This window comes from Cyanistes caeruleus, chromosome 3, assembly GCF_971803275.1.
Source record: "Cyanistes caeruleus chromosome 3, bCyaCae1.hap1.1, whole genome shotgun sequence".
Lineage (NCBI taxonomy): Eukaryota > Metazoa > Chordata > Aves > Passeriformes > Paridae > Cyanistes > Cyanistes caeruleus.
In genome coordinates this window covers 113443797-113459097 of record NC_141703.1, presented here as the reverse complement: position 1 = coordinate 113459097, position 15301 = coordinate 113443797, and the positions used below count along the sequence as shown (strand labels likewise).

Sequence of the window (15301 nt, the reverse complement as noted above, 5' to 3'; positions counted from 1 at the left end):
GTGGAGGAGGAGGACGAAGGAAGGGGTCAGACCACGACCATGCAACACCCTCCAAAGTCATGGGAAGAGGCCAAGGGTGATGTCAAGGCCAGGAGACGGCACAGGGATGCTGAGCCCCAAAACCCATGAGCTTTCACCCAAAGGCCCCCCCCATCACAGCACCACACTGTTGAGCTGATGCTTCTCAACATCTCTTTTCCCAGGCTCAAAAGCCTCCACCTGCAGATTCCCCCGAAGAAAACAAGGCAGAGAGGCCAAAACAACGGAGCTGCCTGTACTTTTGGGGCAAAAAGGTGTATTTCTCCCTAGGCAGGGGCCAGGGAGGACTCACTGCCGAAGCTGGAGGAGATGGTGGAGTGGCTGGCTTGGCTCTGCAGCGTCCCAGAGGGGCTGGGCGAGGACTCGTCATCCGTGTCATCGCTGTCGAAGGGCACCAGCTCCCTGTTGCCGCCGTCCACGGGCTCCGAGAGCTCCAGCGACGAGCCCGAGATGGAGATGTGCAGGCACGGCTGCGGCCCCGCGTCCTCCGGCTGTGCCGGGCCCAGCTCCGCCGAGGGGCTGCCCAGCGGCTCCGAGCGCTCCCTGCCGCCGCCGGGAGGGGAGAGAAGCAGCTCCAGCATCGCCCCGCGCCCGCCGGCTCCGCGGGGCCGGGGAGTGTCCTACCTATAGGTGCGCTTGAGGCCGGGCACGGAGGCGATGCAGAGGATCCTGGCGGAGCAGACGGCGATGCAGGCCTCCACCGTGGGCTCCTTGCGGATGCTCAGCAGGCACACCTGCCCCACGTAGCCGTCGCTGTTGCAAACCCAAACCTCGTGCGAGCTCTCCGGGCTGCCGTGGCTGGGAGAAGCGCAGGAGAACTGCAAGGGAGCAGAAGACTGGGTTGGTTATTCAGGACCGATGAAGGAGCTGTGTGGTGACAGGATGCCATCCCTGGGATGGGGAGGACCTGTGGGATGCTTGAACCCAGACTTTGGAGTACCTGCATCCCACTCCGCGTCTTCATGATGGGGATGGCTTTGAGGAACTCCGGGTCCAGGCAGTTCTTGCTGGAAGCTGGGAAAATCAGGTTGGGGGATGAAGAAGTGATGGAGCAAAGGGGTCTGCAGGGTTGGGGGGGGATGCCAAGCCCACCACCACATCCACCTCCCCCCTCCCTGCTGTTACCCAGCTTTTTCTTGGCGTCCTCGAAGGCTTGCTCGAAGCCGAGCCGGGCGTCAGGGTTGGGGAACTCGAAGATGAAGGACTCGGTGCCGTCAGCTTTGGTGGTGCTGAGCTCCACCTTGTTGGGGGGGAAGGCCATGCTGAAGGACAGGGATTGCTTCTCCGACAGCTCCCGGTGGATGGCAGCCATCAGGTCCTTGATCACGTCATCCAGGCCCTTGGGACGGGGACAACACAACTCTCAGGGACAGACCACCACAAGCCACATGCTTGATAACCCCCTCTCCATCCCCTGGCATCCTTCAGAGGCTGCCACAACCTCTTTTGTGGCTTTAGGGCTGGATGTTTATGGCCACCAGCCCTTCCACAAGCCCTCCTCTCTTGCTGAGGACATCCCGTGTGGTCCCACTGGGAACGTATCCAACCAGGGGACAGCTCCAGGGCCGCCAGCCCCGTACCTGGTGGGGGAAGCTGAGGGTCTCTGACAGCTTGCTGACTTGCCCCAGCGTGTTGAGGTCTTCATCCAGGCGGCTGATGCTCTTCTGGATGCTCTCTCTGTTGGTGGCTTGAGAGGCACCTGTGTGGGGGGACACAGCGTTAACCCCTCCCTCCCTGGCACTACCAGCCAGGGGGAGCGATGGGTTTTGGGGTGAGATGGGACACTCCAACAAGCAGTGACAGACCTTTGACGATGTCCACATCCTCCAGGGGCAGCTTCCAGAGCAGTTTGTACTTGCTGGCGGTGTCGATCACGCTGGCCGCCGTGTACCTGGGAGTTTGGGGGGGATGGCCGAGCTGCACCCACAGCCCCAGCCCCTAAAAGCCAGGCCAGCTGGCAGGGACAGCCAAGGGGTGTCCCCAAGCCTGGTGGTACTCACAGGCTCATGGAGCTGCGGCGGAGTGAGCCCGACTTGCGCTTCAGTGTGGTGCACACCAGCAGGTCCGTGAAGAGGAAGAAGGAGCGGTCCTTCTTCCCACCCACCGCCTTCTGTGGAGCAGTGGGAGACACCAGGGGGTTAATGACCATCCCTCCTCTGTGCCAGTGCCGGGAGAGGGCCCTGCCTCAGCTTCTCCACGTTCTGCCTTGCTCTTCCATCCATCATCCATCTATCATCCATCATCCATCCATCCATCCATCCATCCATCCATCCATCCATCCACCCATCCATCTGTCCGTCCATCTGTCCGTCTGTCCATCCATCATCCATCCATCCATCCATCCATCATCCATCATCCATCATCCATCCATCATCCATCCATCCATCCATCCATCCATCCATCCATCCATCCATCCATCCATCATCCATCATCCATCATCCATCCATCATCCATCCACCCATCCATCCATCCATCCATCCATCCATCCATCCATCCATCCATCCATCCATCATCCATCCATCGTCTCCCATGGGCACACAGGCACCCCACAACCCACAGCCCCCCACTGCTCACCCAGCGTGTGGTCCCATGGCCCCATGGACCCTGCTCTTACCACTTCCACGACCATCTCCTGGCGCAGGAACCTGCGGAGCGGAGCCTGGAGCTGTGGGGACAAGGAGACCCATGGATGGGAAGCCATGGCGGGAGTTTTTTGGCCTTCATCCCTGCCCCTGCATCCCCCAGCTCAGAATTGGGATCCCAGTCCGTTCCCAAGCCCCCAGGAGCCCACCAAGGCCAAATAATGGGGAAAACTGGGCCTGGAGGAGAAAACAAGTGACCCAGCCTTGGGTGACCCAGAAAGAGCAGAGATGAGGACATTTTGTGCAGAAGGAAAGAGTGGCCCCCTCCAAGGCCCCCCATACGTACGTCCTCCATCCCTTCAATGTGGGACTCAATCTCCTGCACGATCCGGGCGTTCCTCTCCACCTCCTCCGCACTCTTCATGCCCTTGTTGATCCTCTCGGCCACTTGCTTGATGTTGCGCTGGGCGTCGATGAGGAAAGGGTGGTCGGGGTGGTCCTCGGGCGTGTGCTTCAGCAGGTCCTGCCGTGGGGACAGAGCCAGGCTGTCACCTCTGGCAACGCCTGGACACTGGCAGTGTCATTGCCCGAGCCCGTCCCATGCTGCTCTGGCTGCTGGGGATGGAAACCAGCCCCAAGGAGGGGGTGGCCATGGGACTGGTCCCAAAATGACAGCGCAATGTCCAGCAGAAAGGCTCAGGGTAAGGGGACTGCAGTGGGGTGACTGTCCTCAGGGTGACCATCCCACAGCCATGTGCACACCTGGGGACACCAGCTTTGTGACAAAAGGTGGGAAAAGGGGTCAGGAGAAACCTAAGAGCCCTGAAAGCTGCGTGGAGGCGAGGAGGAGCTGTGGCCTCCCCCACTGCTGGTGTGACACTGCCACCCCGGTGTCACCCACCTTCACCAGCAGCTCGTATCGCGGGATCCTCTGCACCGGCTTGATCATCAGGTCGGACAGGGCCTGCTTCTCCTTGTTCTCCCGCATGCTTTGCTGCAAAACACCCATGAGGGACAAGGATGGGCTCCTTGGTGGGACACAGCAGGGACACTGCCTCCCACTAAGCCAGGATCACTCATTTTGTTTTGGGGTCACTTCCGCACCATCCAGAGTGATTCTGGTTCATCCCAACTGAACCTCTTTGCAACAAAGCCAAGAAGGTGGGGGGGAAATTCCCAGTCTGGCAATAAATTTATTCCCGTTAACTCCCATCCTGCCTGGCTCTAGATCATGGCCAGGATCTCTGGAGACAGGACCCAGCACCCACCTCCAGGAACTTCATGAAAGCCGGCCGGGCTTCCTTGGCAATCCTGACGGCATCCTTGGCGTTGAGGAAGTTATCAATGTAGGCAGAGTAGATGTTCACCAGCACATCCTTGGAGAACTGGGAGGGAAAAACAGGGATCCAGCAGGGATCATGGACATACTGGGAGAGCCTGGAAGAGGCTGCCCCAAGGGTTAACCCTGGCTCTGGGCTGGCGCAGGGAGGGCTCACCCGCTGTCCTCCCACCTCGATTTTTCAGCCCTGACGTTTGTGCTCCCGAGGCAGAAACGCGGAGCTGCAGAGCCAGCCGGGAGCAGCAGCTCCCACCCTTATGCTAAGCAGACAGCAGGCCTGGAGATCGTCTCCTGCCCTCCATCCCAGGCCTGCCTGGCCCATCCTTTCATCACTGCCCTGCCTCCTGCTCCAAAACCTCTGCTCTGGGCCCAGGGCCCAGGAGCGGGCACACCCGCATTCCCGGGGGGAATTGCTCTGCCGGGACCTACCGACTGCACCAGGAGGTCGCCCACTTTCTGCTTCTCGTGCCAGTTCTGCACACAGTCGTGGATCTGCTCCAGGAACTGCTCGTGGTGCTCCAGCAGCTCAGGGATCTGGTCGAAGATCTCGTCCACCAGCGAAGGGTCGCACAGCAGGGAGTTCTCCGGCTGCTTCAGCGGCTTCATGTAACCCTGCGGGCAAGCGGAGGCACCCGGATCCGTGGAGGTTTCCTCTCCCTCCCCAGCCAGTTTGGGTCTCTCAGCCCATGTAAATATGGGGATGGATGGCATCCCGCAGCAGGGGGTTCCTCCAGGGGATGCTGGGTTGTGGGACCCACCAGCAGGAACGGTCAGGTTTTGCAACCCAGCCTCCCTGGGTCCCATCCCACTCAGTGAACCCCACAGCTGTGTGGAGAGGGGGACAGGTCTGCACAAGGAACCTGCACAGCCCAAGATCCTCCGTCCCTTAAGAGCCATCTTTGCTGTCATGAGCCTTCATCACCTCCATCTGCCCGACCTAGCTTGGAAATCGCAGCAACATGACCCCAGGATCCAAATGCCGGTGTGTTCCTGGTGGGATTTAGGGATTTTGGAACCAGGTGGGGCTGGACTAGCAGGATGCATCCACCTGGATCATGCCCTGGACCACCACAGAGTGGCCAACGAGCAATACTCAGGGCCAGCAGATCCTCAGCAAGGCTGGGTGGGTGGCTGTGCTATGAAACCCCTTTCCTCGATCCGTGGGGCAGAGCTGCAGAGTGGAGCAGTGCCCCTGGAACAGGAGGGAGGGATTTGCAGGGGATGCAGCAGGACGTGGAAGGTCTTCCCCAACCTTGCCATCCCCTCAGTCTGACCAGTACAGGGTAGCACAGGCAGCACCTGGTGGCTTTCGGGATGTGTGGAGGACCTTGGGGCTGAGCAATGAGGACAGGATCCACCTCCAGTGGCTTTAGACTTCTCCAGCCAAGCTGGTAAAGGAGTCATCCCCCAAAGATCAGGTTCCTCAAGCTGATGCTAGATATCTCATGGAAACCCAAGTTAGAAGGACCAAACACTTCCCGAGGCTCCTAACCCACTTCACCTGCCCTATCATGTCCAGCACCTCCAGCAGGAGTTGGGATGGACTGTGCCATGCATCCCGTGCTTCCCACATGGGGGAGAAGAGCAGGGACACAGCCCTTGCTGCAGCACACGGGGACAGCAGGCAGGGCTTGCCCAGGCACCATCTGGCTTGGCTGGAGGATGATGCTCCAGGGTGGTCCTTGTCCTTGGGAGCCACCAGGCTATGAGCCACCAAGCCATGTCAAGGATCTGAGCACCTCGTCCCTCAGGGGACAGCTGGAGCCCTGTGATCCCTGCCAGAAAGCCAGGTCCCCTCTGGTGGCACTGTGTCCAGACAGGTCCCGTGGATGAGAGCTCAGGAATTAACACCCTGTGGCTCCCACCCGTGTCCCTGCCACCTCAGGACGGAGGGCACAGACCACGGAATGGCACAGACCACGGGACAGGCTCTCTCTCGTCCAGCAGGGACGCCCCCCAACCCCAATCCCTGTACAGCTCTCCCCGAAATCAGCCCCAGATCCTCCTGCCCCTCTAAGCCAAGGTCTGCACTGGCAGCAGCCGGTGGGTCCTTCCCCCCTGCAGCACATCTGTGTCCACCACGGGGGTATCCCTGTGGGGGATTTATGGGAAGAGCCCATGACAGCGCTGGGACGGAGTGTCCCATGCCCCTGGGGACTGTCACAGAGCCCCCAGAGGCACCGCTTCTGCAGAGCTCGGAGTTTTTGGAGTGTTCCCCCCACCCCCGGCAGGGATGTGGTCGGACAGCACCACCTCGGCCAGGTGATGTCTCCAGGGCGTTGACCACCATTAACCTGCTGAAACACCTTCATTAACATCTGAAACGTGGGACGGACCCTCCGGCCAGGCTGCTCCAGGGGCGCTGGAACCAGCTCGGCAAAAAAGCCTGAGAAAAACCTTTGGCTCAGGTCTGCAGGTGATGATCCGAGCAGGAAACGGGGGCACGAGGGAACAGGGGATTTCAGGGGTCCCCCATCATGGCAGGGCCATCAGGAGACGGGGTGCAACACGAGGAACAGCTTTTGGAAGGCAAGAGACTTGGGGACACGATACCTGCCAGGTGACGGCACATGGGGAATGTCACGGGCTCGCGTTGGGGACGGAGGTCACTCCCACACCCCCTCCTTGACGCTGCTGCCACAGCGCTCCCACTGCTGCTCCTGCCGCCCCCCACATCCCCCTGTCAGCCCCAATCCGCCCCGCTGCCACACAGGTCCCGGTGCCGCAGCCCGGGCTCCTCGCTGGGGGGACCGCGGTGACCCCGCGCCTGCTTTGGGGTGTCACACCCCGGCCCCGCCGCCTTACCTGCATCAAGGTGCGCAGGGACTCCACGTAGGACTGCTCGGTGTCCAGCAGGGTCATGATGACGTGTTTCCTCATGTCCTGCCCGGGGGGGAAAGACACACGGGTGTTTGGGGGTGAGGCGGGGCGGGCGAGCTGCGTGCCGGGGGTCGGGGCCGGCTGGGGAGGCTCAGCACCGGAGGAGCCCGGCTGGCGTCCAGCTCCCCTGCGCTGCCTCTCCACCCCGATGGAGGAATCCGGGAGGATTAGGAAGTACATGACACCGAGCGCACAGACGCCTGGTTTCCTCCGAGCCGCGTCAGGAGCCCGCCCTGGAGCTCACAGCCCTACATGGGTCGGTCCCGGAGCCCTCTGGCTCTCCAGCGGCTCCGCTCCGAGCGGACCCGCAGGAATTCGCCTCCCGCCCAGCATCCCGGGCACCCTGGGGCTGGGCTGTGGCCCCACGGCAGGCGGATTAATGGGGTGGCGGTGTGGGATGGGCCGCAGGCCTTGGGAAGCAGATGGGTCGGGGTCTTCTTGGCTGTGGGGCTCAGGGACCCCTCTCGTGTGCACTCCCTGCAGCCCAACCTGGGGGCCCGACGCTCGAGAGACCAGGGCATGAGACACCCCAAAAGTTCTGGGTGTGAGATGTTCCAAAGGCTCTGAGTGCAGAGACACCCCAGAAGCTCTGGGTGTGAAACGCTTCGAGGCTGCTGGGTGTGAGACACCCCAAGAGATTCCGGTGAGAGATGCCCCAAGGGCCCTGGGCCTCGAAAGTTTTGGATGCAGAAATGCTCCAGAGGTGCGGTGAAGATCCCCCAGGAGTTTTGTGTTTGGATACACTCCAGAGATTCGGGGTGCAGAGACACCCCAAAGGTTTTGCATGTGAAGGTGCCCCGAGAGACTCCAGGTGCAGAGATATCCCAAAAGCTTTTGGTGCAGAGATGCTCCAAGTGCCCTGGGTGCACGGACACCCCTAAAGTTTTGCATCTGCAGAATCTCCAGAGACCCTGGATGTGAGACACCCCAGATGTCCTCAGTCTCGTGGGACGAGCCCCTGTCCCCTGGACACACGGGGCTGTGCCCTTTCCCCAGTGGGGACACAATGAGCTGTGAAGCTGCTCTGCAGCCACAGGAAGGAGTGTGACCACCCTCAACACAGAGAGAGACCACCGTGCCCCTCGCGGTCCCCAGGGAGCAATGGAGAGGGACCCTGGCCAGACCCTGCTCCGTGCTCTAGGAGAGAGCTGTGCCTCAGTTTCCCTGCTCCCCACCAGGCTGTGATGGAACCAAGCACGGAGGAAACTCTCGTCTAGAGCCAAATATTGGCGACGGGTCCGAGTCTCTCCAGGAATCAGGAAGCACTGGAGCCCTCGGGGACACCAGCTGAGACCTCCCCACTTGGTTAGAAGGCTTACGAACGCTCTCACTGCCGGATTAATTTGCTGTAATTAAGGACGGACGGGCGCTCACTGGAGGAGGGAGCTTAGGGGAATCCGATGCCCCGAGCTGCCTCAGTTTCCCCAACCCTCACCCAGCCTGTGGCTCCCTGCTGCTCCTGTCTTCTCCTGGAGCCGTCCCGGCTCAGGGCCGGAGCAAGGGGTCGGACCCAGGAGCTGAGCAGGCTCAGCACCACAGGCTGCACCAGCAGCTGGGGGTTTGCAGCAGTGGGGAGACGCAGGACGAGGCCCAGCTCTTGGCAGGGGGATTTTTTCCACTGTATTACACCGGCAGGGACAAATTCCCACTGGGATGAGCAGGAGCTGGGTGTAAGGCACCGTCCCAGCAGGGCAAAGGCAGGACGTGCCCCACTGCATTCCCGCTGGGGGGCTGACGATGCTTCAGCCTCCATCTGCTCATCCCGGGGACGCCCCCGCCTCACCCCGGCCTCATCCTGCATCCCCCGAGATGCTCAGCACGCTGGGGATCAGCCCCTGCCGCCACGGGATCGGGGTATTTCCCCCCAGCCGACGCCTCCGCGGTGTAAATCAGCACCGGGGGGGCGGTGGCAGCGATGGCTCCGGCCCCCCATCACCCCCTCCGGGCGGGAGCACCCCCGCTCCCCGCAATCCAGAGAAGCCCGGAGGGTGTGGAGCCGAGGATGAGGATGGAGGCAGCGTTGCCACGGCAATGGCGGTGCGGACCCCACAGGTGCCGGGTTCTGCACACGTGTCCAAACATGACGCATCCGTGCACCCCCATCCCACCCCCGCATCCCACCGGCGCCCCCGCCCCGGCCCCGGGACCCCTTTTGCCATCACCTCGCTCCCAGCGCGGCTGCCGCAGCCCTTCTCCGGCAGCTCCTCGGCCGCCCCGCTGAGCCCGGAGGTGGCGAAGGCCGCGTCGATGCCGTCCCCGATGTCTCGCATGTCCTCCAGCGCGATGGTGAACTGCGCCAGAGTCCTCACCATCTGCAGCATGCGGGTCCCGGGGGTCGGTCCGTCCCACGCGGCCCAAGGAATCGCGCAGAAATCAATCCCCTCTCTATCTCTCCGTCTCTATCCCCAGGTGTCCGCCCCAGCAGGAACGCTGCGCCGGGATGCGGCGGGGAGGGGAATAAAAGCGAGGCGCTATTTATATCGCCGGGGTTCGCTGTGGATGTGGAAGTACGGGGATGGATGGATGGATGGATGGAAGGAAAGCCCTCCCGCAGAGCGGCTGCGGGGTGCGAGGCTGCGCCTGCGTCCGTGGCCACGCCAGGGACCCCGGCCCCCGGAGCTGCCCGGGCACGGACAGCGGTGGCAGCGCGGCAGGCACAGCCGTGCCCACACAACACGCAGGGCAGGGCCGGATCCCGCCGAGGGATGCTGCTGGAAAGGCTTTTCCCAGGGAGGATGCTGGGGGTGGGGTGGGGGGAGCTGGTGCTTTTTGGGGCCCGTGACTTTTGGGGAGGGGGACGCACGGGTGATGCTGGGGCGCTCGGCACCCTCAGGGACTCCATCCCTGTGAATATCCCCCTCCCTGACCTTGCAGACAGGGAAACTGAGGCGCACCCCCTTTCCCCCAGGGCATCGTCACCTCAGCACCCACATCCCTGCTGGCCGGGTGATGCATCCTGCCCAGATCTGCTTGTAACGCTCCCCTCCTGCTCCCTTAATTAAATCTAATTAGCCGCTCACCCCGTTTCCACAGCAACGGCGTGCAGCAGGGCTGCATCCTCCCGTTGCAGCCAGTAAATTTCCTCTTGGAGATGAGGACGGTGAGCAGCCCAGGCCGGGAAGGGTGCGCGGCAGAGGACGGACCACTCGGGGCATGTCATGAGAGCTGCAGCAGCTGCCAGCGCGCCCAGGGGTCAGGGAGGAGGGACAGCTAATTGCAGCCAGGTAACGAGGCTGTTCTCAAGGCAGCAGCTCCTGTAGAGCCCTGCTCATCCCAGCTGTTGGAATGCTGCGTTTGTTTGGTTTGCAATCCCAGATCTGTTTGGGTTGCAGTCCTGAGCTCTTCTGGGATCCAATCCCAGACCCATTTCTGCTGTAATCTCAGATTCCTTTAGGCTGCCATCCTAGAACCAGATTTGCTGCAAGCTTGGATCCACCTGCATTGCAATCCCAGAGCCATCTGGATTGAAACCCTGGGCTATTCTGAGCTCCAATCCAGATTCATTCTGGTGGTAATCCCAGACACATTTGGTCTGCAATCCCAAACCCACCTCACTTGCAATCCTGGGCATATCTGCATTGCAATCTGGGATCCATCAGGGATAAAATCCTGGGCTCTGCTAGAATCCTATTGCAAACATGCCTCTGTTGCAATCCCTGTTTTATTTGGGTTCCAATCCCAGAATAATTTCTGTTACAATACCAGATCTGTTTGGGTTCCAATCCCAGAAGAAAATGGGTTGCTAATCTAAATCCATCCAGATTCCAGTTCCAGACCCTTCCATTTGCAATCCTGGGTGATTTTGGGTTGCAATCCCAAACCCACCTGGACAGCAAATCCAGGCCCCAACTGGGCTGCAGCACTCTGGGTTGCAATCCCAGACCCGCTTATTTGCCATCCTGGGCCCCATCTGTGTTGGGATCTGGGCCCTTTTGGGTTCCAATCCCAGACCCATCTAGCTGTAATCCCAATCCCATTCCTTTGCAGTTCCAGAACCATTTGGGTTGCAGTCACAGGCCCAGCAAGGATTCAAACCTGGGTCCAGCCGCATTGCAATCCCAAATCCATTTTTGCTGCAATCCCAATCCCATTCCTTTCACAATCCCAACACCATTCCTGTTGCAATCTCAGACCCAACAGGGAAGCAAACCTGGGTCCATCTGCGTGGCAATGCCAGATCCATTTGGGCTGCAATCCCAGAACCACTCCCGTTGGAATCCTGGACCCACCTGGGATGCAGTTTTGGACCCGTTTGGGCTGTAACCCCAGATCTGTCTGGGTCACGATCCCAATCCCATTCCTTTTGCAATCCTGCACCTAACAGGGATGCAAACCTGGGTCCAACCCTATTGCAATGCCCAGTCTCTCTGGTTTGCAATCCCAATCCCAGTCCTCCAGCAATCCCAATCCCATTCCTCTGGCAATCCCAACCCCACTCCTCCGGCAATCCCAATCCCAATCCCGTTCCTCTGGCAATCCCAATCCTGCTCCTCTGGCAATCCCAATCCCAATCCCAATCCCACTCCTCCGGCAATCCCAATCCCAATCCCACTCCTCTGGCAATCCCAATCCCAATCCCAATCCCAATCCTGCTCCTCTGGCAATCCCAATCCCAATCCCAATCCCATTCCTCCGGCAATCCCAACCCTGCTCCTCTAGCAATCCCAATCCCAATCCCAATCCCGCTCCTCTGGCAATCCCAATCCTGCTCCTCTGGCAATCCCAATCCCAATCCCAATCCCGCTCCTCTGGCAATCCCAATCCCGCTCCTCTGGCAATCCCAATCCCATTTTCTCATCAATCCCAATCCCATTCCTCCGGCAATCCCAATCCCAATCCCATTTCTCCGGCAATCCCAGCTGCTGTCCTGCCGCAGCCCCGTTCATCCCAGCGCTGCCGCCCCGCGCTGCTCCGGGGCCCGGCGGCTCTGCCCGCACAGCTCCCCCGAGCCATCCCCCGGGAGCTCCCCGGGCCGAGCCCAGGGCAGGAGAGCCTTTCCCACTCCCTGAACGCCACCCCTGGATCAATCCCTCGCTCCAAGGCAGGGTCCCCCCGCGGGAGCAGCGCAGGGACACTGGCCGCTGGCGGCCGGAGAGGTCGCGCTTTCCTCCCGTGGCTCTGGAACCCTCTCTCAAACCCCTCGGGGTGCGGCAGGGAGGGGGGATGGCTGCAGAAGGGTTAAAGCCGGCCTAGGGAAGGAGCCAGGCCGGATCCCGCTGCGCTTTCGGGGGCCCGGCGGGGGCCACCTCTCCATCAGCCCGGGATGCCAGCCCCGGAGCGATGCCGGCCTGGACCCCCCTGCAAGCGGCCCGCAGCCCACAGGAAATTCCTGGGAGTGTTTGGCCACTCCAACAGCGCTGCCTATTTTTAGGGCTGTCTAAAATATGAGCCGGTTATTTTTAGCAGCGCGGCTCTTTGTAAACACCTTTAGATTTCCTTTCGGACCAGCCCCTGTTGTTGGGTTGTTTTTTTTTCCCAGCCTGGGTGTTTCCTCCCCCAAAACCCCAAACCCTGCTGGGAAATGTGTGCCAGTTCCTTGGGATGGGGCCAAGGGACTCGTCCCCCATCCCAAGGCACGCCAGCATGGCAAAATGCTCCTGAAAACCCAAAGATGGAGAGGATCCGGCACCGGGGCTTGGGGGGTGAGTCAGCAGCACCCCAAACCTGGGATGGAGGGGACAAGGAAAGGCCTTTTCCCCCAGCTTTCCTTCTGACACTGGAAATACAACCCTGAAGAAGGATGGGAACTCTCCCATCTTGATTATTTTATTTTTTAATTAGGCTCAGGGTGCAACCCCATCATTTTGCTTTTCCCTGTGCAGGAATATCAGTGCAGGATGAGTTTGAGCATCCCCACGGACTTTAACACATCCTCAAATATTTGGAAAAGGCCGTGGTATATTGTGTCCTGCCTCCACCCTCACAAACAAAGAGGCATGGATGGATGAAAGTCCTAAAACATCCATTTTTTAAACAAACAAAGGCCAAAGGGAGAGTAGGAATGTACATTCCGTGAGGAATCACAGCCATCACACAAATTCTGGCCCTTGAGCCCGTGCACACATCAGTGCATGGAATGATGATGTTTTCAGACGCTCTGAGGACTCCCCCCACTCTCCCAAATCCTGGGAATTTGGTCGGTGTGGGAGGGTGTTCCTTGTGCTGTCACCACCCGTCTGGGATGCCAAAATCACATCCCATGGGAAGGGGGATCCCTGTATCCCCAGAGATCATCCCAAAATTCCCACAGCCACGGCACTCGGTGTTTCTCCCTTCCATTGGTGTAACGAGTTGTGCCAGCACCCAGCCATGCCCTGAGTGAGCTGCAGCAGCGATTTCATCCCCAAGACCCTGCTCTGGGGCAAGAATATCCAGATTTAGGGGGAAAAGTGGAGCAGTTTAGATCGCTTTGGGAGAGGGATTTGCTGCTCAGGGCTTCCTGCAGCTGCTGAAGGAGGAGCCAACCCTGCCTCAACTGAAATTATTCCCACCCCTCCAAAACACGTCAAAATTTTAAGAGTCAATAAATACAAGTGGTTTTTCCCTCACTGTGGCTCGTTCCTGCTGCCAGCTCCTGATGAGAGATTCTCTAGGGTGTCACAGTAGGGCTGTGCTAGGAGCTACCTGAACCTTGGTACCTCCTTGAAACCACCATTCCCAGTCTGAAAGAATCTGGAATTTCTGCTCCTTTTCTTTCCCTCTACGCTTGTTGCCAGGGTAGATCCCACTAGAGGGAGCTGGGACATAGTGGGAGCCACTGGTCCACAGGGATAGTGCACGGTGAATTCCCAAGCTTAACAATTTTAACACATCCTCAGCTCTCTTTCTACCACAGATCTGGAAAGAAAAGTCTTGGAAATAAACTGGACCTGCTTCCTTCCATCCCAATGCAATGAGCAAACACCTCTGCAACAAACAGCATCATCCTGGCATATAAGACTTCCTCATGCAGCCAGAAAAGCTCCTGGCTGGCACCATATCCCAAAACAGGATGATGCTATTCCATCCAGTCCCGTATTTCCTCAATCACTCAGCCTCTGGCAGGAATTCACTCGGGAGAAGAAATAAAAAATCACATTCTGTCCTCTTGGGGAGTATTAAAGCAGGAGGCTTGATGGGGTTTTGTGGGGGTTTCAAACCTCAGCAGCCTTTCCCTTGGGATCAGTGATGCTCTGCCCTGTGTCCCACACGTGCCATAAAGCTGGGGCACGGCAGCCACCAAGGAGAGGACCAGCCACTGCCAGCCCTGGCTGCCAATCCCCCCCATTCCATGGTGCCAGTCACCTTTTTGGGACATGCCAGACCTTCCCTGGGTGCCAATCACCTCCATCCCCGAGCACCTCTTTCTCCAGGTGTCACCTCATCCCTGGCTTCCAATCTCTCCCTCCCTGCTACCAGCCTCTCATCTCTGAATACCAGTCAAGCCATCCCTGGGACCACCAGGTCCTGGGGAAGCCACTCCCATGGGAACAGGAGGACCTGTGGCACAGCAGAGGAGCCCGAGCCTGCCGTAGGGAATCACATCCCTCCATCCATCCCTCCCTGGCCAGCCTCTCCCTGCTCTCCCACGGGTAAGGAAAGTCCGAGCTGCTCTCCAAAGAGTAACTTCTTGAAAGGAAATAAGAGCATAAATCAGCAGCTCTGATTCAGCCCCGCTTCGGTTACTAATAATATTCCCGTGTTTATTCGCAGGCCCGGGGCTGGAGATGTTTGCTTTTCCCTCGGCCGTGGTTTTTCCCAGGCTCCCAGCTCACAGAGGAGCATTGATTTGGTCAGGGATGCTCCCATGGAGAGACCCGGCAGCACCACCGCCTCCAGGATGGGGAGGATGAGGAGGAGGAGGAGCAGCAGGGCAGCTTCAGCCCCAGAGCACGGGAACTCAGTTGTTTTCCCTTCTTGGACTTCTCGGCTGCGGTGATTCATCCCGGGAGGACATGGCCTGGCTGCAATTCTGCTTTTAAAGTGTGAGGGAAAAAAAAAAGGGAATAAAAAATAAAGGAGTTGGGGCAACTTTTCCAAGGCAGGGTGGAAGGATGCTGGGCATCCCTGTGCTGTCCAGGGGAGCAGCAGCGCCGGGGGCAGCGGTGGGATGGGGAATGGGGAGCTCTCATCTCCCAAAGCAACAAAATTCCTCCTCCAAATGCTCAGTGGAGCTATTCCTGTGGGATTTTCACTGGAAATCGGGATTTCCACCCGTGGCACTGGGGTGAGGGGTTCTCCCCTCTGCCAAAATTCAAAGCTCAGGATTGTTCTGTGCATCTCCTACATCCTCCCTGCACTGCTGGCAGCATCCCATGGATCCCCCCTCTCCACGCCTCCCTTCCCACCCGATCAGAGATGCTCACCCCAATTTAACCCTCCCCGATTGCCATCCATCCCCTGGCACGTCTGCAGAGCCCTTACACAGCCAGTGGTCCAGGGCAGAGCTGGGGGCTCGTGGCCCCCCGTTTGCTGTCAGCCT

General features: G+C 59.5%; 1 protein-coding gene across 1 annotated transcript in view; it reads right to left on the bottom strand.

The window, feature by feature from the left end:
* Nucleotides 1-15301, bottom strand: part of ARHGEF17 (Rho guanine nucleotide exchange factor 17) — a 31748-nt gene that overhangs the window by 4302 nt on the left and 12145 nt on the right. Inside the window, exons 2-14 of the mRNA XM_086883651.1 lie at nucleotides 6766-6843; nucleotides 4390-4572; nucleotides 3890-4006; nucleotides 3523-3615; nucleotides 2968-3144; nucleotides 2654-2704; nucleotides 2040-2149; nucleotides 1845-1930; nucleotides 1620-1738; nucleotides 1165-1378; nucleotides 980-1053; nucleotides 664-857; nucleotides 332-582 (exon numbers count right to left, since the gene is read on the bottom strand). Coding sequence (XP_086739777.1) covers nucleotides 332-582; nucleotides 664-857; nucleotides 980-1053; nucleotides 1165-1378; nucleotides 1620-1738; nucleotides 1845-1930; nucleotides 2040-2149; nucleotides 2654-2704; nucleotides 2968-3144; nucleotides 3523-3615; nucleotides 3890-4006; nucleotides 4390-4572; nucleotides 6766-6843 — 1747 coding nt within the window. The remainder of the gene's footprint in view (nucleotides 1-331; nucleotides 583-663; nucleotides 858-979; nucleotides 1054-1164; nucleotides 1379-1619; nucleotides 1739-1844; nucleotides 1931-2039; nucleotides 2150-2653; nucleotides 2705-2967; nucleotides 3145-3522; nucleotides 3616-3889; nucleotides 4007-4389; nucleotides 4573-6765; nucleotides 6844-15301) is intronic.